The 26,488-nt window shown below is 48.8% G+C and overlaps 1 protein-coding gene across 18 annotated transcripts in view; it reads left to right on the top strand.

Annotated features, from left to right (window-relative positions):
• tenm2a (teneurin transmembrane protein 2a) overlaps nucleotides 1-26,488 on the top strand; it is a 192,106-nt gene that overhangs the window by 153,431 nt on the left and 12,187 nt on the right. For 7 of the 18 annotated variants that reach the window (XM_078102044.1, XM_078102053.1, XM_078102054.1 and 4 more), the window contains 14 exons: nucleotides 7,622-7,744; nucleotides 8,908-9,134; nucleotides 9,723-9,918; nucleotides 11,586-11,687; nucleotides 12,083-12,277; nucleotides 13,470-13,670; nucleotides 15,353-15,538; nucleotides 16,642-16,668; nucleotides 20,629-20,775; nucleotides 21,162-21,372; nucleotides 22,116-22,235; nucleotides 23,637-23,898; nucleotides 24,229-24,496; nucleotides 25,634-25,777. In XM_078102044.1, coding sequence (XP_077958170.1) covers nucleotides 7,622-7,744; nucleotides 8,908-9,134; nucleotides 9,723-9,918; nucleotides 11,586-11,687; nucleotides 12,083-12,277; nucleotides 13,470-13,670; nucleotides 15,353-15,538; nucleotides 16,642-16,668; nucleotides 20,629-20,775; nucleotides 21,162-21,372; nucleotides 22,116-22,235; nucleotides 23,637-23,898; nucleotides 24,229-24,496; nucleotides 25,634-25,777 — 2,409 coding nt within the window. The remainder of the gene's footprint in view (nucleotides 1-7,621; nucleotides 7,745-8,907; nucleotides 9,135-9,722; nucleotides 9,919-11,585; nucleotides 11,688-12,082; nucleotides 12,278-13,469; nucleotides 13,671-15,352; nucleotides 15,539-16,641; nucleotides 16,669-20,628; nucleotides 20,776-21,161; nucleotides 21,373-22,115; nucleotides 22,236-23,636; nucleotides 23,899-24,228; nucleotides 24,497-25,633; nucleotides 25,778-26,488) is intronic. The other 11 variants (XM_078102045.1, XM_078102050.1, XM_078102056.1 and 8 more) reach the window with 5 other exon arrangements.

Consider the following 26,488-nt stretch of genomic DNA (forward strand, 5'->3'; position numbering starts at 1 on the left):
TTGCACACAGAGAACCTTTTAGAACGGCTGAACTCAGCATGCGACAGGAGCACGCTAGATGTTATCTCTTTGAAGCTTCTTCGCCGTGTATGAGTTAGAGGGACTTCTGCTGACGCACTCGGCGGAGTGTGGCCTCGTCTTTTACGTGTGAAGGAATGGCTGAACGGGTGGAGCGAGGAGGATAAACGGGAGTGCTTGTTCTTCATTCCCCCGGCGTCTCGTTTGCTCTTTCCAACACGGAGCGCCGGAGCCAAAGGAGAGGTGGTTGCTAGGATACAGGTGAGCGGCTGGCGTACAGGAGGGAAGACGGGCTCGTCATTGTGTACGGCAACCTGGAGGGAGCAAGATAGAAGGAGACGAAAGGCAGGTTGGGGGAGAGGGAAAAAATGAGAAAGGGTTGAGATAGAGTTAGAGCAGAGGGGGGAGCAGGGAGATGTGTCACTGTCAGTGTGTGGCCAGAACATAAAGGGGAGAAGAGGAGGAGGATAGATGGCTGGAGAGACCGAGGAAGAGGGCAGAGGCTGATATGTCACAGCTGGCACCGCAAGGGACGAGAGGGGGGAGGCTGAGGGGGAGAGACGAGAGTGGTCTGTTGTTTTTACTGCCGGGGAAGAAAGGAGGGGAGCCGACGGGGGGTGGAGGAGAAACCGAGGGCAGGCTGAGGGAGGAGAGATGAAGAAGAGCGAGACCTCCCGGGGGGGTCCTGTCACCTGGAAATATCCGTGGGACTAATGTCCCCTAATTGATCGCAGCGAGCGGGGAACAGAGAGAAAACGGCGGTGGCGATGATAAAATAAGTGTGAGGCTCGGAAAACAGGAAATGCACGCTGGGGAAGGAAGCAGCCGGAGGAAATAGGGAGGCCGCTGTGGCGCAGGGAGGAGGCTTCCAGGACGTGTCAGGGTCCAGGTGGAGGGTTTTCACACAGACACAGGTGTGCCCTTGACTGCAGTGAGTAAACTCGCCCGCGGGCGCCAGTGTCACCTTCGCGGGGGTGTGCGTGCGGCGCGTGTGCGTGGCGGCCGAATTTGTCAGGCACAGTGGCATCCTCCGCACGGTATTGTCACCACGGATAAATGAGAGCGCACGAACGCACGCGCGCACACACACACGCAGACACAATGTATTTTTAGTCTCGCTCTCAGCTCCCCTGTCTATTGATTAAACACACCGGCGCACGCGCGCGCACGCACGCGCTGTCGTCGAGTGTGACCTTCATGCCTCCGAGCCGTCCACTCTCCATCCATCAGCGCTGTCTCGCTGTACCAGACTGATCACAATCGCTTTCTGCCCATTGCGTCCGCTTATAGGCGCCTCACCTCAGCGCCTTCATAACGACGCTGCCTTACATAATAACATGTTAATGATTTTCACCGCTCAAAGATGTAGAGCTCTGCCAAAATGCGCCGGGTGTTAATGTAATCAGAGTTTGTATTTTCTGGAGGACGATTTGCGTATTTTTGCCATTAATCAGAATACGCGGGCTGCGCGACTACAGTGATGGAAGCTGGGTTTAAAAATCAGGCGTGTTTCAGGAGAGTGTTTTTACAGATTTATACTCCGTTTTAAACCACATCCTTCTCGGTCTGAGCGTCAGCTGATGAACAGCAGCCAGGCGCGTAGGAAAATGAAATATTGGCAAAGGAAAGGTTGAATTCCTGTGCATCGTCAGCACTGAGTTTATTAGAGATGTCTCATCCTTTTGTCAGGCATCTAATTCAAGCCATACACCTTTATGCTAAAGCCCGGGGCTCTAACAACCAATCAAAAAGGGAAGTCACTTTTCAAAACACCTGAGACAATTATCCCATCACATTGATTCAAATATTTTTTTTAAACAGGCCTGAGCCGTTTCCCCCGAGATATCATGTCAGCTGGCCCCCAAATTAAATGTTTCCTGACACAGACACTGATTATCACATATTAAAATAAGTAACGTCTCCCTGCAGCATTGAAATCTTAATGAAGTGGTTCCCAATTCATTTTGACCTTTTGAAGCAAACCAGTGGCTCCACTTGGAGTGGAGAGCATGTTCTCTTGGATCGGAATGGTTAATTATTCATTATGTTGGACTAGAGGAAGAGACGAACGAAAACACCAAATGTTTTGTTGAGGAAGCAGGATTTGCATTCTTCATCTTTATCTTATGAAGATTACGTTTGGGAGCCGCCGTCTCAGGACCTTTTTTATTCATTTATTTAAGTTTTGATTCCCTTTTTGGTGAACCTATGTCCTGTAATTACTGCACTAGGTATAATCTTCCCTTTGTGACTTGGTGTGTGTGTGTTTGTCAACGTGGCAAATTGTAGTCCTTACCACTACTACAAAATCGGTACTTTTCCCAGGTGTTTGTCTCAACCCAATATGGTGTCGGTAACGTACTTGTTCGTAAGTGTTTAGTTGAGATCAAAAGGCCAAGTGGCAAGATAGGTGCATTCGGTGACGCTGCTGCTGTGAGAGAGAATAATCCAACTATGTTTCCTGATGTGCGTTATAGTTACTTTTGGACAGATTTTGACCTTTTAATTAAATTCATGTGAATTAGATTAGATTAAATTGGTACTATTGACCCCTTTATCAAAAGTTATATGAACTATATACCCTCCTTGGATTGTCCAATTTAAATAGTCTTTAAAAACCTGAAGAAGTTGAAAATGTTTCTTTTTTTTTTTTAACCAAAATCAGATTAAGATCTTTTTTTTAGATGAAATGTGTTTGGGTTTATTCCCTTCTTATCTATCTAATCAATCCTCTCTCTATTCCTCGGGTTTATCTTACGAAAACCCTGAGGGGTCCTGACCCAAACCTTCTTTCATTTTGTCTTTTTTCAAGAAGACACAACGGCAGTAAACCCCAGAGTGTGTGTACTCTGTGTGTACTCTGTGTGTACTCTGTGTGCTTCAGTCGTGTCGGAAACCCGCAGGTCTCATTGTGGCCGCCTTCCAAAGCCAGCTCCTTGACCCCATCGTCCCCTCTCACTCTGCATGTGGCGTCCCGTCTGCCGAGCCGAGGCGGAACAGCTAGAGGTCAGGATGTGTCGCTCATGCCAGTGTGGCCGTGCGTGCGTGTGCATCGGGTGTGTGCGCCGACATGAGGGCAGGGCATGTGGCGAATGCAGGGGCCCGGCCATAAGGATCAGACGGGGTGCGTGTGTCCCCGGCAGCGGGGCCTGTCGCACCGATAAAGGTTAGGATCTTACCACACGTCGCCGGTCCAGGAAGAGGGCGCCGCAAGGTGCGCTACCATCTGCACCAGAGGGATAAATGGGTCGTGGGCGCCAGCCAGGTCACACGAAGACCCGCTTGCCACTTGTTCAGTCAGCACACGGTGGAAACACCGACGTCTGTCCGGTGACTTTCTGTCTGTCTACCTGAAGTTTTGAGGTTCTATTCTTTGCGCATCAAGCGCGCATGGGCCCGTTTCATTCTCATTTATTCATCAGTTTCTTCTGTTTTCTTTCAGCCGTCTCCGTCTCTTGGCCTCCAGAGCGGACTCTCCCCCCACAGCCCCGTTTCTCTCCCTCGCTCATTCACTTTCCCCCTCTGATCTGCGATAAGATACCATAGTTCCTCATATCCTGTTTCTAATACAGATCGATGGGAGGGAGAGGACCGAGGTAGGGAGGGATGAGACGAGGCCGAGTGGGTTGATGAGGAGGAGAGAAAAGCGCAGGGAGGGGCGGGGGAGGAGGGGAGGAGATATCTGAAGAGGAAATGAGGATTCAGAAAGGAGGACATCACTCAGATTCACATCTCTTTTCATTTAGCCCCGTCACACACACACACATGAACGCGTGCGCACACCTACGCGGCGGGCCGTCTCAATATCCCAGTGCCAATAAGGAAGCCATTTCTGCTGCGTGATTGAGTGAGTTGCCGTTTCTCTCCTCCTGGCGCTGTTTTGCAGGTGGGAACTGCGAAAAAAAAAACACATAACCTTTTGTGTTGCAGTAAATTACAGTTCAGTTGCATCAGCGGAGGAGGTCCCCCCGGGGGTTGCGGTGTGTGTGCACTTGTTGTTAATACCGATTTTAAGCATGCAGAAACAGACACACACACACACACACACACCCAAGCAGACGAATTGTCTCTCTCAGTGTCTATGACCCCCCAAGGGCAGCAGCCGAACAGCCGCCCCCGTCCCTCTGTCTGAGACTCTAAATGATCTCAGCGAGCAGCGCCTCACGGAAACGTATATGAGAGACAAGCAGGCTTTATTTATAGACTACATAAGTGGATAATGTGTTGTAAAGTCTAAGACACGTCCCAAATGGCCTGAATGTTGAGCAGCACAGGAAGCACCGCAGCGCTTTTTGCCGCAGAGACGGCATATATTCGCCCATGAGTTTGTTTTGGGCAACCGAGTGTTTTGCTTAACGTGAGCCTCAGAGATTGGAGGGAGGGGGGGTTTGAGAAGAACCAATTAGCGGCCGGGCCAAGGATTGGGAGGGGGGAGGGGGGGCTCGTACCCGCCACAATTACCGCCCTAATTGAGGTCAGAGTTGTTAATTTAGTGGTGAATTAGAACAGTTAATATGCATTTACCAGGACGGCCAGGGGAGATGGCAAAGAGTGTGTGTGTGTGTGCAAACACTACTCTTTGTGTTATCTTGGTGCGCCTTGCAAGCAATTACATAAGAAAGCATGCGAGGGGCCATTCTCCTGCCTTTGGTACGATTAGCAGCGGTTCAATCTGGTTCAACGGGTGACAGGGTTGAGGAGGAGCCGAAGCGAGTGAGCTCGATCAGTTGGAACATGTTGACGGTGATACAACATCTCCCAATCGGGGGACACCTTTCTCCACCCCGTCCCCTCCCACGCAGAAATCCATTTTGCACCCTTTAACTCTGAGACGTGTCAACATTTCCCCCAAAAACATATGTAGCCCACACGTGATTGCATCACCGTCTGATCGCCTGCGCTGGGAACCACTTACTGTCAAAGGACGAATGCCTCTTCCTCACCGGCCACTCATCCCTTAAATCTCTTATGTCCACTTGCCGTCTTCTTCTCCCTTCCTCAGTTCATCCCTAGGGGCCAGTCATCTCATCCTCCCTTCTCTACACCATCACCACTGTCATCACGGTGGTTGTTTCTTATTATATATATATATACATATATATATATATATATATATATATATATATATATATATATATACATATATATATATATATATAATGTATATTCTCTCAGATCCGTTCTGTCCTTGAGTATTCTATCTGCTTCTGTCTTCCTCAGCACCGAGGTGCAACGGCACTCTCTCACGGTCCCCTGACCCCCGGTGCTCTTCCCCATGTCCATTTCTCCTCTTGTTTTGTCACAGGATCACGTGTGCTGCCGCTGCTGTTTCAGATTCTGCCTTTTGCAGAAGATACTAGCGAGCACTTTGCCTCTCTGAATTATGCATCAAGATTACATAAAAAAAATCTCTTGGAGCAACAGATCTATTTTTAATCTGACTGGTTTGCTTGTTAAAGCTGTCTCTCTATGTTCTTTCCATGTGCGTACACGTGTGTGTAAAGACAGAGATCACAAAAGAACGCTGCCCAAGTCGCACCATCTTTCTTGTTCTCCTTGGGTCCGTCAGTCAAATTCAATTCACATTGTCTCCTTTTGGCAAGGCATTTATAAAGCCGTCCAACACTGCTCGAAAATAATAATTACGACAATTATGATCCGAAAAGAAAAAGCTTAAAATCATGGCAACACAATGTTGAACACATCAACTTCAGAGGTTTCATTTTGGCTAAAATGACACCCTAACAGTCAGAAGCGTTGTTGGAATGAAGGATGGTTAATCTGGAGAATAACACTACGTGTCTCTCCTGCCCTTTGTGTTGCTGCAAAAAGAAACCTGTTGACGACCCATCGGCTCGCGTGCTGCTGTCGCCAAGGAGTACGAGTGCCATCTATTGGTCAACTCCTCTCAACCACCCACAGGCGACAGCAAAAAAGGAGAAGGAAAAGGACAAGAGAGAAAACTCATTTAGGAGTGTGCAGCAGCCCCTCAAACGCACACAATGAGCAGACGTACACATCTGACTATGGGGCTGTCTGATGTGTTCTTGGGCATGACCTAGATGGAGAGCAGCGCCACAATAGACTCACTACAAGCTTACTGTCTTCCTCCGATTCGATTGGTAATCTTTCCATCGACTGCCTCCCCGTGATAGCATCTCTGCGCACGGGTGCGCCCGAATGTGTGCGCGGATGCATGTCTGCGTTATCTAGGAGGAAGGACAGGAAAAGATAAGATGACGAGAAGGAGGTAAAACAAAAAAAGGTGGGGGAATTAGAGGCAAAGAGGGAGGGGAGGGGAATGAAGGTCAGCGTGCCGAGAGAGGAGAGGGCAAGAGGTGGAGGCATGCGAGAAGAGAGAGAGGGGGCGGGAGGAAGCACTCTGTACGTCCTTCCTCCGTCTCTTCCACCGGCACCTCCCCCCCGCCCCCCCCACCTCCCCCCAATTGAAAAATAAAAAGAGCTGACAGCGGAGACCGGGCGTCAACCGAGGTGTCAGCGCTTTCTTTTGACCAGGAGCGAGGGAGGGGAGAAATAGAGGAAAACATAAAAAAGGGTAGAAACAAAGAAACAGATAGAGGGGGAGCGGGAGGGAAGAAAGATGGGACTTCAGGGGGGGGAGGGGGGTTGGCTGGATGAGAATCGGGCTGCTGTCCTGTGTTTGCAAAAAAAACAACTAGGCCAGTGAAGATATGTGGTGGTGCGCATCCCCGAAGCTCACACCACACTTCATGTACGTACACAACACAGCGTGCGCATACTGCCTCATCATGGGCATATCGTGTCCTTTCCTCGCGGCGACAGACGGGCCCTCGTGTATCTTGTGCCTCAAAGCCCCGCAAAGGCCCCCGCTCGCCGATCGCACGTTAATCCACAGCGGAAAATGGTCCCCGGCGACTGCAGCGCATCCACGCCGGGCCGTCGGAGAGCGTCGGCAGCGGTGCTGAGGACGGGAAGCGACGCGCGGAAAAAGAGTAGAGAGCTGACGGGGTGAAGAGTGAGCGCAGCCGAGCGGTCTCGTCCCAACCGGCACGCGCTAACACAACAGAGGACGGAAGGAGAGGAGTCATAGAGCGATGCCTTCAGAGAGCAATCTGTCACTCGCTTGCTGCGAGATGGTGTAAATACCTCCGAATGAAAGCCGGAGATGCCGTCAGGCTGGAAGAAGATTGTGAGAGGTTGAGGGGGGGAGAACAACAAAACCAGGATACCCCCCCCCAAACCAAAAGGTTCCTTATGGTTCGAATTGTCTGTTTTGTGTCAGATTTTCTCGTGCTGTCGGTTGTCTGCCACTTACGCATTATCACAAGTGGGAGAAGCAGCGTTTTATAAAAAACGCACGTATTTGTGACAGATCAGACTCAGCGGTCCGGCCTCCTGTATTTCTCTGCCTTGATGAGCTTTAAGTGTAGCTTTTCTTCCCACATTGGTATTGTCGAAAATCCGCTGTTCAAGTCATGTGTCCTCACACTCCCTACTGTTTCTCTCTACCTCTCTCTCTCTCTCTCTCTCTCTCTCTCTCTCTCTCTCTCCACCTCTCTCTCTCTCAACCTCTCTCTCTCTCTCTCTCTCTCTCTCCACCCCTCTCTCTCTCGGTGTGCAGCGATCAACCTGCTGGGTCTGACATGGCAGCTGAAGCCATCCGACGGCCCGGTGTTAAACAACGGACTGGGAGCCGGGTTGCCTGTCAACAGCGATGTGGCCACGCTGCCCTCTGGAGGCAGAGGTACGAACTACAGCAACCCACCCCCCCTCCCCCCTCCTCCTCCTCACGCACAAGAGTGAAGACACTGCATGTAATGGATGAGGCTGGTGGTATTCACGTTGTGATCAAACCCCACGAGAAGCCGACAGTGTGTTAACCCACTGACGAGCTTCACCTCTGTGTTGCAAACCCGGTGTTTCCTCTGTGTCATACATCTCCATTGTTGTCCCAAAAAAACACAAAAGCCAGCCACCGCATGTAGCGTCGGGTTGTATATATGTTCTTTAATACCGGTACCACAAACAGAATCCTGGTGCCGTGCATACTCAATAGTTGGCCGATTGATGTCGTTGGCGAATTGGCTTGAGGCCGAGTACAACAGCAGAAAGTGTCTGAAGGACAACACTTTGTCCGATTTGTTGCAAACAAATGCGGTAGTCTCATCCTTTTATGGCTTTTTTAATGTGGGCCTGCTGTGCCCCACATTCTAAAACCCAACAGACCCCCCCCCCCCCCCCTCCAACCCCAACAGCCCCACACCAACTAACATCTCTTCACAATTCATGACACAGGCATCGTTGTGCTATCAGTGTGCAGTTTAACCGCTGTTGTCTCGAGCAGCTTGTTGTATTGTCTCAGACAGAACCCCCCCTCCCCACCCCCCCGGCCTTCTCTCTGCGGTTCTCTGTCTATTCTTCCCTCACTTGTCGATGTGTTCTATAGGTAGGTCTGGGCTGCAGCTCTGCGTGTGTGTTCTGTATTAATGAGACGACTGTTGTGTTGTGATCCCCGGATGATGCTGCTGTTCTACTTTTGCTCACACACACACACACACACACACAGATGTGCGCACTCCCATTGTTTTCGTGTCTGAGTCCAGAAACTCTGCTGCTTCCTCTGAAGGCTCTGCCCTGCGCTTCTATGAGTCCGTTCCTTTGGTTTTATTGAGAACAACAAAGCACACGGTCCAAAGGCTCGCACGCACAAAAAGGCATCGTGTTGCGTCCCACCGCTCGACCGCTAACCGGTACACTACGACCGCATTGTTGGCGGGGCTAATGGCGCTCGTCCTCTGCTGTCCTCGTCCTCTGTTCCATGTCCACGGATTTTGATGGCTCGTTTCCGGCGGATGTTGATTAACTGTTGACTCTGACGATCAACGCCCGTAATCACAGATTATGCAGTTTCTTTTCCCCTCGCTCCAGGGCCGTGGGCGGGCCGGAACAGCAGCATAGACACGGGCAACATCGAGGTCGGCAGGCGGGTGACCCAAGAAATCCCCCCGGGAGTCTTCTGGAGGTCCCTTCTCCACCTCGGACAGCCCCAGTTCCTCAAGTTCAACATCTCGCTCGGCAAGGACGCGCTGTTTGGAGTGTACATCCGCAAGGGCCTTCCTCCCTCCCACGCACAGGTGAGATCTGTTCTGGATCACACAGCATTTAGACCTTCAGGGTATCAGGCTAATCACGTCATTATAACTCCATTCATTAGGAACACATTATCTTCATATTGATCAGAAGAAATGGAGACTGGATTAAGGAAAACGTGCTCGTGCCGTGAGACATCTTAAAATTAATATGTGATTCATCATAATGTTTTTTTGAAAAAACTCATTTAGTCTTAAGAGTCACACTTAATTAAATTTCACAGTAATGTAACTTTTATTGCCTCTTATTAATTAGGGACTACAGTGAACAGCAGATTTGATTTGTAGAACGGGATAATTGCATCTGGATAAGGTTTTTTCCCTGGCCCGAAGCTGGTAAAGACCATGAAATGTATGCCACTGTGCAGCAGTGGAAAGCACTTTCTTTAGAATGACATCCCTCAAATATCTCTCTGTGGCATTCTTTGTGCTCATCTGGCATTTTACCGCCACTCTCACTTCCCCCCTATTTTAAACTTTCTGCATACACAACTATTGGTCCTTTTTCTTAGTCGAAAGGAAGTGCTGCAGAGCACTCCAAAGCCAAATGTGAGATTTTCGTTCTCTCCCTAGTATGACTACATGGAGCGCCTGGACGGGAAGGAGAAGTGGAGCGTTGTCGAGTCTCCACGGGAGAGGAGGAGCATCCAAACCGTGGTCCTCAACGAGGCGGTGTTTGTCCAGTACCTGGACGCCGGTGCCTGGCACCTTGCCTTCTACAACGACGGCCGGGAGAGAGAGGCCGTCTCCTTCAGCACAAACGTCATGGGTGAGACGGAGTCAGCGTTGGAAGTTGTGACCGGAGAAGGGGAGGGGGCAGGACGGGAGGGTCAAATTGAATCAAGCACTAGCGAATCAAGAGAAGGAAAGAGGAGGGAAACAAGGCGTCCATTACCATTACAACCTTTTCTTTTTTTTAACCCCTAATATTCGTCTTTGTCCTTGAAACCCGATCCCTACATTACCCACAGTTGGGTTGTACGTGTGTCACGCCTGTAGCGTCTCATGTAGCCTCGCGCCGCTATCGAGCACAGATGAGGAGGTCGGGTGAACTAAATGATTTCTACCTCCACACTTCACACACGCTTTCAAACTCCAGCCTCTAACTCCAGCGCCGAGGAGTGCTGCTTACTCAAGTAACACCCCTTGTTTTCACATATGCAGTTGTACAATCAAAGACTTGCAAACATTTGATGTGTTAAATTGCTGGGACTTGGACAAATTCCAGATAAAATTTAGTGCCCCGTTCCTCAAAGACTTTACACATTCGCCGGGTGCAAAAACACTCAACAGTGTGCACAACGTTGCCGGTAGCAACTCAACCGTAGCAACATTGTCAAGTACTCACTTAGTGAGTTTAAAAGATGTGTTTTCGCCAAAATGTAGTAGTATAAATTGACGGTGCACATTCAATAACAAAACGCAACTTATTACACCACAGAGAGTAGAATCACTTGGTGTCTGTGCATGTGTGAAAAGTATAAAGATGGATCCGAATAAACCTGTAAATCAGACGTTTTTTGGACCTGAATTGTGTTGGGGGACGAGCGTGAGACAACAAGGGGGATGGAAAGAAAGAGAGGTGCCGAGGGAAAGAATCCTTCACTGTTGATACCTGGCGGGAGTGCTTTCAGCAGGAAGAGTGGTGGAGAGAGGCAGAGGCAGAGGGCAGAATTGGAGCGAGTGGTGAGAGGGGGAGCAGGAGGAGAGACGTAATGGTGGGGGCAAAACCAGAATGGTGTGAAGTGGGGTGAAGGATGGGAGAAGGAGGAGCTGAAGAGGGGAATGAAAGGGAGGCATGGCGGCTTAGATCCATTGGGGGGGGGGGGGGGGGGCGCAGAAAGGAAGTGTTAGGCTGAGTCATCTTGTGTAAGAGAAGTGGAAGCAGAAAAAAAGCACGAGTGGAGGAGGAAGGGATGGATAAGAGTCCAAAAGTGTCTCCTTTTTCTTTCCACCAAACTTGTTTTGGTCCTCGTAAGTGGGTTAACAGGACGGAGCCCTGAAGTCCTGCATGAACACAGCCAGAAAAAGTAAGCGGTAAACGATCAAAACGAGGGAGAAATGCCAGGATATACCACAGAGGGTGGGAGGGTGAAAGAGCACAAAGCAGGGCGACACTCTTGTTTTCTGATACAGCCGAGGCGGGAAGTGATGGATGCGTAACGGCGTCTCCTGTGATTCCGCACACTGTGAGAGATGCAATGAAAAAGGAATGTGAGGAATCTTTGAGGAAGCCACTCGCGTTTGATGTGTCCGTGTCTGAGACTCCGAGCGCCTTCGCTCCATTTGGAGCATCTTATAGAATGAACGGTGCCAATGATTTAATCGAATGCTTTGATGCCTGCCATCCCAACTCTCTCTCTCTCTCTCTCTCTCTCTCTCTCTCTCTCTCTCTCTCTCTCTCTCTCGCTTCGTCTCACTTTGTCTCCCTCACAGATTCAGTGCAAGAGTGCCCGCGCAATTGCCATGGTAACGGAGAGTGCAATTCTGGTGTGTGCCACTGCTTCCCAGGATTCCACGGCATGGATTGCTCCAAAGGTATTAGCCGCATGCAAAAGTTCCGCTGTTTGGACGAGCGGGCACATTTCGGGCTCCGTCCCCGAGCAGAGCTTTTTTTTTATTTATTTTTTTCATGGGCGCGTGGCCCTAGGTGGCGCCGGAGACATGACGACTGCTAATGAACGGCAGCTCCCCCGGCCGACGTCTCCCCGGCTCTGTGCTCGCCTGGGACAGGCAGCTTTGATGAATAGTTTAGTTACCTCTGCCTGTAATTACTCTTCATGTCATCGCCACTCTCCCGCCCTTTAACCGCTCTATTCGCCCTCCTGCGCGGCGACGCATCGCCGGGGTTAGGCAGGGGTGGGCGGCTTCTCGCTGCTTTGAGAATCCCTAAAAAACCTCTCCTAATTGGTTTATTCTCCACTTCCCTCCAGCGGCGTGCCCGGTGCTGTGCAGCGGCAACGGCCAGTACGACAAGGGCTCCTGTGTGTGCTACAGCGGCTGGAAGGGACCAGAGTGCGACGTCCCCGTCACGCAGTGCATCGACCCTCTCTGCAGCGGCCACGGCACCTGCACCGACGGAAACTGCGTGTGCTCCATCGGCTATAAAGGGCAGAGCTGTGCACAGGGTGAGAGGAGACGGCGTCGGTGCTTTTGGACGAGGCGGAGGGGCCGGAAAAAATATCTTGAATGTTTGTACCGAAACAAACGCACAGACTCACAACCAAACTCCTTCATACTCCAGTCAGACAGCTCATTGTAGCAAATCTTATTCTGAGTTTGTTCTCTCTCTCTCTTTATCTATATCTATATAGATATAGATAAAGAGAGAGAGAATTTATCAGGTGATGAAAATAGCTTCAAATGATCCCTGTTAAGAAGGATCAGGCTGCCACATTCTGGGTCGTCAAAAGATAGAAGAAAGAGGGATAAGAGCTGGAGGCGGAGTCAGGGCGGTGAGAGGTGACTATAGATGAAGGCGCGTGAGCCGGAGAAGGAGGGAGGGAAGAGAGAGCAGGGGGAAGATAAGGATAGGGGAAGAGAGACAAAGGGAGGAAAGGAGTACAGCGACAGTCGAGAAACAGGGCCTGAGAACAAGGTCAGCTTTTTCACCCGCTCCTCTCCCATTTAATTTGTGTTCCCTTCATCCTCTGGTCTCGAATCTGATATTCATCGCAGCAGAGTCCCTCTAACAATTTACCTGGAGTGCCAGCGACATGAAAATCAATAACTGTGATCCGCCGTTTCTGCCGGGCAAACAGAAACCGAGGGCGTCAATCACGCCTGAAGAGAGGGTTGGATGAGGGTCTTAGACAAAGGGGACGAGGAGAGAGAGAGAGAAAGTGTGAGCGACCAGGACGGGGGTGGGCGGCTGGGTGGCTTCTTCGCCCGGGAAGAGGTAATTTGTCAAATTGGTTTTCACTCACTGCTCAGACTCCGAGCTGCCTGTCAACCTGGCAGACTGACAGTGTCAGATTCTCCCCTCTCTCCTCGTGTCGGCGCATACACACCGGGGCCGACCGGCGTGTCAGCGAGAGCCGGCGCTCTTCCAGGGTGCAGCACGTTAGCTGCTGGGCCCGATGCAATTACGGACCCGGCTATTCATTATTGTGAGCTTTAATTGCCTTAGTGATACATATGCTGATTTTTTTTTCTTCTCCTTTGTCGTCGTCTTGTGTTCACAAGGGATGAAAGTGTGTCCCTTGTGGCGTCTCTTTCTCATGTTTAACTTGTGTCTAGAATCACCTCTGATGTGACACTTTCTAGTTTGTTTTGTCCCCGTTTTGTTTCTCACACGGGTATATCTTTGGCTCAATGCAGTGGACTGCCTGGATCCCACATGTTCCAACAACGGCATCTGTGTGAACGGGGAGTGCCACTGTAAGCCGGGCTGGGGGGGGCTCCACTGCGAGCTACCCAGAGCCCAGTGTCCAGACCAGTGCCACGGCCACGGGGCCTTCATACCGGACACCGGGCTGTGCAGCTGTGACCCCAACTGGATGGGACCTGACTGCTCTATGGGTAAGGCCCCCCAGAGCCGCTTCGGCTGAGTACAGAAGGAGTTCTGACTGCCCTTTAGTCCGAACATATTGTGTGGTCTGCTTAGAATACGGAGGGGAAGTAGTTAAACATTTTGTCTGAAAGGAATCTACAAAACAACAACTAATACTGAGAAATAGGAAACAACAACTGTTGTATTATTTACAAAAATGGGACACGTTTTTACTGGCTGGGCTGTATAAAATCATCTCTCTCAATAGACAGTCAGCGACTGACAACTTTTACTTTTTTTTTTACGACTACTAGGGTGGTGCTAAAAATGAGTAATGGGCACTGAAAGGACCTTTTATTTGTACAGCGCATGTCGTTATATCTAGCTTTACATAAAATTTGCAACACGCCACATGTATGAAAAATTATAATAAATAAAATGCAAGAAAAAGCGGCTACAGCGACACAAGAAAAACGCTGAAGGAAAATGAGGTGTAACCACCCACTAACATCCCCAGAATGCACATAACAAACCCACGCACACAGCCTACACACACACACACACACAGAACAAGTATTCCTTAGCCGAAGACAATGAAAAACTTTTAATTGCACTTTTGATCATCACAACCGTGACAAATCTTAGGTCATCATCGAGGCCAATGAGGGCAATAGGAGGAAGAACATGGAGGGCGCCTGCAGTCACTCCGTCATCACGTGGCTTCTCCACCAGGCTCTCGACCCCTCCCCATCATAAGATGGCAAAAAGGGCTCCAGCACTTTATTGTGACAGGCAATCAAAACAAACAACGTTGTTCCACATTGCAGGATCCCCTCAGCTCGTGTGTATCAAAACATCTGTACACACTGCATTCCCATGCGCTGCGGGGGTCCCGAGCACATGAGCGGGAGCTTCCCAAACAGAGGCGGGGGAATTAAACCCCGTCTTCACAAAGCTGATTTTAACTGATGGTGTACGGTGGGTAAATGCGTTGAGTGTGATGCAGGTTTGATTGTGTATTGACTGATTGTCACAGGGGATTAAGTCCAAGCAAAGATTCAAAGCTTGGGTGAATGTTTGAAAACGTCCTAGTCATGGATGGATAACTGAACAGGCCCAACAGGCTGAGGCACAGGGGCCCAATGTGTTACACCCCCCCCCCCCCCCCCAGTCATTCCCTCTAAAATGACACTCGAAGACATTTACAGACCAAGAAGTCTCAAATAAAATGAGCACAAATGACACAAAAAGACAACAAAGAGACAGAAAATGACCAAAAAGATACAAATGACCTCAAAGAGACTATAAAGAGACACAGAAGCACTACAAAGAGATATAAAACAACTACCAGGAGACACGAAATGCCCACAAAGAGAGACAAAATGACCACAAAGAGCACGAGGACTACACACAAAGCAACAACCAAAAAAGGTAAAGGCTTCGCGTTGTCAGTGTTTCTTGCTCCGCTGAAAGAGAGATAGATAGAGAGACAGTTACAGATCCCCATCCCTTTCAATGATCGATAACGTTGAAACAACATATATAAGTAACACGGAAATTAAAAGAAATCTGGCTTTTGCATCCTTTTGCCTGTGAGTCACCAAGTCAATCTCCATTCTGTCATAGTGCACAAAAAGTACAAACAAAAAGAATGTACTTTTGAGTCTGACACCATGTGTGCGTGACACGGCGCTCTCTCGGTTCCCTTCAGAGGTGTGCTCAGTCGACTGTGGGACCCACGGAGTGTGTATGGGCGGAGCCTGTCGCTGCGAGGACGGCTGGACCGGCTCAGGCTGCGACCAGCGGGTGTGCAACCCGCTCTGCATCAAACACGGCACCTGCAAGGACGGCAAGTGCCAGTGTCACCAGGGCTGGAACGGGGAGCACTGCACCATCGGTAAGCTCCCCCGTCAGTTTGTGTGTGTGCGCTTGTAGGCGTTTGTGTCAACACGCGGGCGTTCAAAAGGAAAGAAGAACAACACCCAGTGAAAACTGGCAGCTCCTTTCCTCTGTGTTAAAAGCATGTGGAAATGAGAAGGGGAGGCAAAAAGCGAGACTTTGGGGAATTTCAAGAGGGTGAGGGGGGTGGGGGGGGGGGGGACGTGGGCGAACAGAGAGGAGAGGAGCGGAGGTGGTAGGATCACAAAAGAGCACTTTTGGGTTGCGTCTCAACTGCAGACCCCAGGAGTGTTAGTTTCTGTGGCCTTTGAAACACCAAAGTTATGTGATTGAAGGTAAAACTCTTCACTTCACCGGGAAAAGAATCTCTCTCACAGTGCGCGTGTGTGTCTGTGCGTGTGTGTGTGTGTGTGTGTGTGTGTCTGTGGGCATGCATGCACAAAGTTGTGCCAGTGTGTGTGCGCTGTGAGTGTGCCTTTATATGCCAGTCAATCACAGACTCATACGACATCACTGTCACTTTGGATGGATGGGAGCTGGATTTCTGTGATTCACCCACAGTCCTTTGAAACACACTTTGAGTCTCATCTCCCCGTCACCACGAGCACAACGATCACAAACTGATAAACACACACACGCATCGCAACACACACAAACCAACACAATTGTGCACGTCCCCACAAACCCACACATATAGATATATACACATAGATACATGGGTGTGTGAATGTGTGCGTGCGCATGTGTGTGAATATATATATATATATATATATGTTCACATATACATGTGTGAGTCTATATACATTCATATATAGACTCACACACTGGGGAATATCAGTTTGTGATCTCCCTATTCCCCCCATCACAAAGTAGGGCAGCTTTGACTGCGGCATCATCCCGAGATGAAAGAGCCTCAGCTCGGCGTAAAGCACACTTCACTAGCACCAGACACTGTTAGCGTTTCTCTGCTTGCCTGTTGTTCATTTCAGCTCTGCATGATGTTGCTTGCATTTATTTAAAGGAATAAAAAAGAAGAAGATGAAAAAAAAAAAAAAAACCTCTTCCCATCTCTTACCCTGTGCACGTTTTCTCCCACTGCAGACCATGGGAGCATGGTTGACAAAGCAGGTACCGTACTGGTGTTTCTGTCTCTTAGCCTGTGGTGGTAGAAGCTAGCTGCTGCATATGTGGGTTTCCGGCCTGGCTTGGCTCTGTAGACTCTGTGGTGCTATCTGTCCGTAGATCCGAGTGCCGGCCTCGACGGCGACCCCCTGCACGTAGCGCACTCCCCTCTCACCGCGGCGCGCTGCTGCCAGGGGCTCGCTGTCAGCCGGCCTAGATGTGCTGTGGGGCACCGTAGAGCCTAGTGGGGTGTCAGAAGTGTGTGGAGGCGCTGTGCTGTGAACGTGTGGATGTGCATGCGTGTGAGCGTCTTCGTCTCCCGGGGGTTTTCACACGACCTTCGCTCGAGCATTCTAGTCGTGTAACGCGCAGACACAGCTGATGTCACGCGAGGAGGAAATGATGAGAAGTTTTGAGGTAATTGGTGAATTTCATAGGCCATTGGTGCGAGGCCTTAATGTGGTGTCGAGTGTGTGCGCGTTTTTACTATTTGTGGCAACAGTCGGGGCCATTCTTAATACATTTATTGTGTGTGTGTGTGTGTGTGCGCGTGTGTGTTTGTCTTTGTGTGACTCAGCGAGCGTACAGTATTAATTTCAGGTTTTCTATCTTTTCATCAAACCCACCCTCTCCAACTGAAGCCTAGAAAGGAAAAAGGAATAAAAACAACAACAGTTTAGTAAGATCGCACAAAGATAAACAGAAGCGTGGCGGAGGTTAAAACATTGGCGCGTAAAGAGAAGGGCGCAGGTCCAGGGTGAGTTGTCTCACACGCACTGCAGAGAATGCTTAATAGAGAGGCCAGCCGCCCAGCCTCTGTCGGGGCGCACGGAGCGGCACAGATTGCTTCACAGTACGGGTCCCCGGAGCGCCGTTGAGAGTGTCCTCTCACCTTCTGCTCTTAACGGAATAGCTCTCATTGTTTTATGAAGAAGCCGCCCCGGAGGAAGAAAGGTGAATCGCGGGGTTAAAGAGGGAGGAAGGGAGAGCGAGACAGAGAGAGGGAGAGAGAAGAACAGATGGAGGCGAAGGGAAGCGGGGCACAGGTCCTGGAACACGCGGATAATCAATATAATTTCCAAGATAGGTCGTTTGGGAATAGGAGGCGAAGCAGATGAGTGGAGGGTTATTTTCGAGGAAGCGCAGAGTTATCCGGTCCATCTCTGGAGCAGTGGTCTGGGATTTATGGCTGTGACCTTTACTGTGTGACCTTTTAGAAAAAGCAGAGCTGGAAACATGGAGAACAGGGGCAACTTTTCAGCTAGAAGTTCTCATTCTCTCTTTCTCTCTTTTTCTCTCTCATCTTTCCTTCGAGCAGCACACAGTATCTTTTTCTATCCCGTCACACCCCCCGACACACACACACACACACACACACACATGCAAGAATGTGTGTGTGTGTGTGTGTGTGTGCGTGCTGACCCATAACCCAAGGCAATTTCTTCTCCTTTTTAAGGGGATTTCATCAGAGTCCAACCACATTAGTGGGGAGGGTGGAGTTAATAGTTTCTGAAATCCCACTTTATTGTAGTTAGTATGAGAGGGGTATCGACTGGGGCCTGGCATTAAAGAGAAAGGAGTCTCGTGTCGGCCTGCCCGGGCAAGCCGATCAATGGCCGCTATGGATTGTCCTGTCCGGGTGCTTCATAAGTATTTGGCTGCTTTAAATGGCAACTCCATTTAACAGGCAATCACTGCTAACCGCCTTTGTTCCCCGAGCTCAATACTTGGGGACAATCTATTCAAGCTGCTCTGTTAATACAGCGTCCTAAGCAGTCCCACGGTGCAGAAAATGGCAATAATTACTGATAAAAAACCTTTGATTTTATTCTTCTTGTTGAGCTGAGAAACATGGTTACGCTTTTCAGCTTAACAACCAACCCACCCCCCCTCTCTCTCCCCCCCCCCCCCCCCCCAGACACCCAGATACACACACAATTTACCTCTTCTTAGGAGTTTGATCTAGATGGAGTGCTGCCTTTCTCCAAGTCCTCTGTTGACTTTCCCTCATTGCCTGGCGGTTGAAATATATGATAAAAAGCCAATCGGGATGAAATGCCTGTTAATTTAGCTGCTGCCTCGGTTTAGATTGCGCTATTTGTATTCATAATGCAGGGCTTTATTGATGCAGAGATTTGTTAGAGGGCAAAATACGACAGTGCAACTTGAGTGAAAACATGTTCATTAATCTATTGAGCGGGACTCAGTGAAAATGGTTTCATATTCATAATCTCTTACTGGGTTGTTTTGTCCGCCCTCTGTGTCTCACTACTACTGAGTGGGAATGTCAGGTGATATCGCTAGGGTGCGTTGTCCTGGGTGTGTGTGTGTGTTTGAGTAAGTGCCTTTGCGTGCATGCACTTATTGTTTTATCAGTCAACCAGCGTCTTTATCCCTGGATAGACTTAAGAGGGTTGCATCCTGCTCCCTCATTTATTGAACAGGAAATCACTGGGAGAAGTTTGTTAAAGGTTTTTCCTGCTGCCAGAGAAAACATCGTCATTGTCATCATGCCTTTTTTTTCATTCTCCCTGATAGGTTATAACGTGGCAAACACACAGACCCGTGTTGGAGCCATAAAGGCGCGATTAAGAGAGGAAAAGTGGTCCGACAGGCCTTTTTGAAAAAGACGTAGAATAGGACAATTGTATATTTCTCTTTGTTGACAAGTAATCCTAAAGGGCAGGTTAATAGCATTTAATGGGAATTAATCTGAATGTTTTTTTTTAAATCATCTAAAAATATGAATCATGCATATTGTTACCTAGTTCCCCTAATTCATTGGCACACAGGAGAAGTTTAAGCTGGTAGCAATCTGAAACCTCACCTAAACTACTACACACTCACCATTTAATGGGTTGTGGAGAATACACTTTTTCCCAAAGAGTTAAATGATAAGTTTGATACCACCCTCATATCTGTCCATTCAGTGTGAAACTGGAGCCAGCAGAATGATAGCTTAGCTTAGCATAAAGACTGGACGCGTTGGGAAAGCGCTAGCCTGTTCTTGTTTTTAAGGGGATTATGTTAGGGACTTTTTTTTGTCTGGGCAAATTCAATTCTTGCCGTCTCTGCTGGCTGCCTGGCAACCCTGTGGTGACCACAAGTCTCCAAGACGTCATTGCTCCCCGCCAAGAAATAAATAACACGTGAACTAGTGCGCTTCAGACAGAGCTGTTTGCCGTCTTTATTCTAAGCTCAGGTCATGCAACTCGCGAAAAGCAAATTAGCCCACTTTCCAGAATGTGAAACCTTTCCTTAACATTTCCTGTGGTATTACAGCCAACCAAAATTGACTGTGACAAGATCGTACAGCCCTCTGTAATTGCAAATGTTCTCATCCAGACGGCCATAAAATGTCTGCTTTTCTTTGCCTTAAAGCCACTCTTGAGTTGAGGGCGGCCTCGCAATGCTAGTTACAGAACTTTCTTTGCTCCGGGGCCCCAGATTCTGGTATAGCTTTTTGCATAAACTAAAGTGAAGGTTTATTAGCTCATAGACTGCCACCGCACAGATACACACACAAGCACACACACACGCACACACACACACACTCAAGGGAACTTAATCCCATTCTCTCATGAGAAAGCATTACTCTCAGGCCATCAGAATCCCATTACCTACACTGAATCATAAGTAAGAGAGCGAGAGCGAGAGAGAATGTAATGATCGGGTTGGGCTCCATCAAGTAAGTGATTCAAGGGGTCCGTCCACACATGCACACACGGAAGGTGTCCATTAAAATTGACGTGCCGAATCAAAGGGATTGTTGAACAATCAATACTTACAGAATGCGACCACGTGGTTAAACAATTGAGTGAGACATTCATCTGTCATTATCATTTGAGCGTGTGCGTGCGGGTGTGTTTATGGATGTGCGTGTTTACTTCAGGATAAAGCAAACAAGCATCAACCACCTTCTCTTCCATCATCCTTCCCTTCTCTCCTCCTGTCCTCTCCTCGCAGACGGCTGTCCTAACTTGTGCAACGGGAACGGCCAGTGCACAATGGGACAGCAGAGCTGGCATTGTGAATGCCAGACAGGCTGGAGGGGCTCCGGCTGCAGTGTTGCCATGGAGACCTCATGCGCCGACAACAAGGACAACGAAGGAGGTGAAATGGGGCGGGCGGAAAAAAGAAAAAAAGGTTTCTCGAGCCATGAGGTGGCATCGCCATCTTGGAATTTGACTACTGCCATCTTGGTTTTCTGCAACCGGTCAACCGGTCAGAGGACGCCGTAAATGTAGCAATGTAGACCCGTCAATCACAATCTAGCCCCGCCCTTAAGCTCACCATGTGCTGTCCTATATTTTTATCTTAATGGGAGAGAGAATGAGAGTTTAAGACCCTTCAATATGGGCTTCTATTGGCTGGTATTAGGTAAATAAACTAGGAAAAATAATTAAGACATAGATTTTGAAATCATTGAAAATATCAAAATATTGAAGCATTCTTTGCCGCTTTACCTCACTCTGCCCCCCCCCCCCCCCCCCCATCAGATGGACTGACAGACTGCATGGACCCAGACTGCTGCATCCAGAGTCCCTGCCAGAACAGCCCGCTGTGCCGGGGCTCGCGGGACCCGCTCCTGGTCATCCAGCAGAGTCCGACGTTCCAGCCCCGCGTGCGCTCCTTCTACGACCGCGTCAAGATGCTGGTGGGACGGGACAGCACACACGTCCTCCCGGGGGAAAACCCGTTCAACTCGAGGTATTTTTCGAGAGCACACACACCAACACAGGCTACATGCAGGCTATTCGTATTCACGGCACTTTAGCTACAGCGATTGATGCAAGAATGTAGGGCAATATTATTTTATATTAGCTACATCTCAATTTTTCAGAAATCAAGGCTCGAGTAGTTAATGTTTAAAAAATGTCTGTTACATGCCTGTGAGATGTTACAGAATATTATTCTTTTAGAAGGTATATGAAGAAATTAGTGCCGTAAGAAATTGCTCTAAAATCCAACGGCATAAATATCAAAAAGACTTGAGAATAGTTCACAGAGGCAGTCAGGACCTCAACAAATCCCCGAGCCAGAGCAGAGCCAGCCCAGATTTGGAAGAGCTGTGAAGCTCCGTCCGTGGGGCTGAATCTTGTTGGCACACCCTGACACATGCCGGCACGACATGTTTCAAAAGAAAGTAGCTCGTCAAATGTGTATCAGTTTGCTCAACCACTCACACACACACACACACACACACACACATACACACGCTCGCAACCGTTGCTGTGGTTTGTTTTTGTGATTGACGGGAGCTAATCTGGGTGGCGCGGTTTGCTGATTGTCTCTAATTAATGAGTGGTGCAAGAGCAGTGCAGTGAAGGAATGGGCCAACAGGGTGATTGAAAGATGGGGAGATTAATCAAACCAGATGATTGATGCTTAGGAAGATTGGGTTGATAGATTGACTATCGCTCCCTCACTCTGTGTCTTCTGTCTTCTTCCAGTTTGGCATCTCTAATCCGAGGTCAGGTGTTGACTACAGATGGAACGCCTCTGGTGGGGGTGAACGTGTCATTTGTCAACTACCCCCACTATGGATACACGCTGACACGGCAGGATGGAATGTATGTACAACAGCTACCCAGCACTCCTTGCTGAAACTACCTCACCACAAAGGCTGTATAATAAAATCAGATTGGATCAGATTGCATCATATTCAATTATATTAGATCAAATTAGATTAGATTAGATGTCTATAATGATCCCATGAGGAAACTGTGGCTGTTGCAGCAACAGATAATTAGATACAGCAAATACGGAAGATTTTGAATAAGAGCCGAGGAAATGTATTTACAAGAACAACACAACCAAGAGTCAAAACACAATTCTGAACGTGAAAATGCATTAATAAAAATGATAACGGGAATGAAAACTGGAAAATATGAAAACACCATTTATAACACAATGGGTCAATCAAATGTTTGAGAACAATTGCCAAGACATGTGTTTATAGTTATAGTCGGACAATTTGACAACAATTGGAGTTTTATTCTCAAAATAAAAATGTTGCAATATGTGGAAGATAGAAACTATAAAAGAAAAAAAGAAAAGACAAGCTTAAAATTGTATGTTTTATTTCTTTGCTTTAATTGACTTTCTAACACGTTTGGTTAACCCACCTGATATGTCTTTCCCCGCAGGAATTCAAGTTTCAGGGGAGTATAAGGCTGCTTTAATTTGACTTTTCTGTCAAGCTCTTCCTCCACAACTTATATTAAATTCAAGACTGGCTGACACCTGTAACATGTTGTATCAAAAGTTGATTCAGTGGTTCTTTGGACTGACCTCGACTCATTAAATGTACAATTTCTGTGTTCCCTGTCTCAGGTTCTTTAAGCACACGTCTCCTCCTCTTATCATTGCTTTCTTTGCAGCTTTTTCTCCCAGTTAGGCTTGGCTGATGCTGGACATCCGCACCCCTCGGAACACTTAATTAACCTTGTATTTTAGAGGCAGTTACTCACCAGTCCCACAAAGTTGCGACTTGAAAGAACACATTCTGAAATGCCCGTCTGACCTTGTTAATTTTTGATGAGAGCTTCCTTCTTCCACTCGATCAAGGCTCCCGGCCGCGGCGGTCCCAGACACGTACAAATCTCCACCCATTTGCCGTTCTCCTTGGCGAACGTGTCAATAAGCTGTTTCTGTACTAAACGTTTACCCGCAGCTGTCCATCATAATGTGGAGAGAGAAAAGGCATCTAAGGCATTTTTAACATTGGGTTATTTATATTTCAGACCTTTTACTGTTGTCTCGACGGGCTTTATGTGTATGCTATAAAGAAAAGTGTGTTGGGACGTCATCCAATTATTTCGGAAAATCTATTCCAGGTGTTTTTTTTTGGGGAGGGGGGCGGGGAGATAAGTTAAAACAGTGCCGTGATATGTTATATTGGATGATCCTCCCCCCCAGAGCACGTCCCCATCTGTGCCTCATTCCCATCCTCTTCTTGCAAACCTCCCCAGGTTTGACCTGATAGCTAACGGTGGTGCGTCACTGACTCTGCGGTTCGAGCGCGCCCCCTTCCTGAGCCAGGAGCGCACCGTGTGGCTGCCCTGGAGCCAGTTTTATGCTATGGACACTCTGGTGCTTAAGACAGAAGAGAACACGATCCCGGGCTGCGACCTGAGCGGCTTCGTCAGGCCTGACCCTCTTGTGATTGCATCCCCTCTCTCCTCCTTCTTCAGCTCCAAGCCAGGGGAGAAACCCATCATACCGGAGACACAGGTGCAGTACCACTGACCTCTGGCAGCCGGCTAATCTCCCTTCTGGTTCCCTCGCTCTCTTTCCACTCTCTCCTGTATGCCTGTCTCCTGCAGCTCTCTTTCTCCTTTCGCTTCCATAGCACCCCCCCCCCCCCCCCCCCCCCACGCCCCTCCCCTCCCCCTCCTCCTCCCATGCGATCCCTCTTGCTCTATTTCTTTATTTCTTCCTTGTTTTTTTCCCCGCTTTTTTTGTCCTTCAGCCGTCAGTGGAAGCGTGACCCCCATTACTCCCTCTTCCTCTAATCCCCCCCTAATCCCTCTCTCCTGTCATCTCCTCTCTTTTGTCTTCCAGGTGCTGCATGAGCAGATCGAGGTGCCCGGTTCAAGTCTAACGCTGTGCTACCTGAGCTCAAGGACGCAGGGTTACCGCTCGCTGCTCAAGGTTACCATGACTCCAGCCGTGGTGTCCATGGGCCTGCTGAAGGTTCACCTGATGGTAGCAGTGGAGGGCCACCTCTTCCAGAAGTGGTTCCACGCCTCGCCCAACCTGGCTTACACCTACATCTGGGATAAGAGCGATGCGTATGGGCAGAGGGTCTACGGGCTTTCTGAAGCTGTTGGTGAGTTGGAGGGAGAGGTGGATGAGAAGCTGGGTTGGGAGATGGTGGGCGGGGGGTGAAATCAGTGGACTAGGAACCAGCGAGGCAGCACTGGCTATGACAGAGGGAGAGTGTGCTAATTAGGAAGCCTGAAGGAGAGCTAATACACCAGAAACCCAGCCTCCATCAACTCTGCGCTACAGCCACAGTTAAGTGCTTTTTTTTTTTTTTTTTTTTTAATACTTCTATTTTTCATTGAAGCCGCTTGTGGTTCAGTCAGCCAGCCGTAACTGTGGTGAAGGGTTATTAGCCATCAGGGTGAGTTAGCAGTTAGCTACTGGAGCAGGGAGCAGGAGTCCAGGGGAGCAGCGGCGGCGCTATTACATTCCGCTGTCACAGTCGGTCACAGACGCTGTCAGCCATACACGGGCCGCCAGGCCACCGATGCAGCTGACATCTGTGGGCTTCGGCGCAACTGAAATCATGAGGGGCATTCTGTTTGAGAAATTGCATCCACCCACAGGGCCTGTAGTTCCCGAGAGTGAACGTAATTTGACATTTCTGGAAGATTATGAAGCACATACATGGTTTACGATCAGGTTAGTTTTTGCTAAGCGCAGACTCAGACACAGGTACATTACATTATTGTGTGCAGTGGGCCCGACAAGCTGCCGGCAGACTCACTGTGGCTCAGGTGGGAGTTGATGTGTCGACACACTTTTCCTTGCAACGCAACGGAACGAGCGCACCAGCATGCACACAAGCGCGTTCAGTCGGATCCGACTGTCAGCACATGAGCCGAGCAGGACGGGAGCAGCGGCAGAGTTTTTCGCCCTGTCGACCGGTGCAGCCGCGCGCTTGTAGTCCCGCGGGAGAAATGACTCCAATTAACAAGATTTTTAATTGATTTAGCATCACATGAGGGTGTAAGTTGGGTGTGAGTGCAGGTTTTTGTTACAGGTGCTAACTAACGTGTCTGTGTATCACACGTTTCACAACTTCAGTGAACTCGGGAGTCTGTGCTCAGATGAAGTTTTGCACTGCCTCCCTGCCTGTGTTCTTTCTCTCGTATTGACGTAGTTTCAGGTTTTTACTTCTCTAACTTCTTTGTGTCATTGCCTCTTTTTCCGCTCCTCCTCTACCCTCTCCTGTATGTAGTGTCAGTGGGCTACGAATATGAGTCCTGTGCCAGTCTCATCCTCTGGGAGAAGAGGACAGCCACTCTGCAAGGCTACGAACTGGATCCCACCAGTCTGGGCGGCTGGTCACTCGACAAGCATCATATACTGAACACACGCAGCGGTACGCACACACACACGCACGCGCTTTCCCTTTTGTTCCACTATTTCCTTCTAGTTTATATTCAGCCAGTCTCAGCGGGTAGATCTTTTTTCCACAAATGTATCCAGGATCTCTGTTGCGGTGGGCCAGGGGTCTTCCTTGTTGCATCATCTACTATTCCATTAGCTACACTGTGTGCAGTCAGGCTAAACGGAATGAAAGTATAAATGGGCTAAATGGGCTGACGCAGCGATGTTCACCTGCTGTGACAATCAATGCACTAATGGAATAAACACAACTGAAGAGCCAGTGGTGTGTAGCGGTATTTGTGGAGGTGGGGGAATGCACCAACGGTAGAGTTGGTGTTTCTCCTCAGAGTGATGCACTGCTACACTTTGGCCATCAAGAATACTTGCCAAATAATGCAATGTTGCTAACTCTGAACACATAGTAAGTATGTACATGTGTGCCAGTAAAAGAGCCTACTTTGCATCATTGTGCCTTTATTTACTGATACCAAAACACCTGTCGGGAGATAAAGTGATACCAAGACTGACAGCCGACAGCGATCCAAGCAGCTCACTGCTAACATCAGCATGTCACGTTTACTATCTACATTAGCCTTCCTAGTACAGAGGATTACCTTAATGTCAATAGTTTATTATGGAACATGTAGCCATTTTGCCTGATAATTGCACTAAACAAATAGTTCAGAGATCACATCAAAGTTAC

Source organism: Gasterosteus aculeatus, chromosome 4 (genome assembly GCF_964276395.1).
Source record: "Gasterosteus aculeatus chromosome 4, fGasAcu3.hap1.1, whole genome shotgun sequence".
In the NCBI taxonomy this organism is placed as follows: domain Eukaryota; kingdom Metazoa; phylum Chordata; class Actinopteri; order Perciformes; family Gasterosteidae; genus Gasterosteus; species Gasterosteus aculeatus.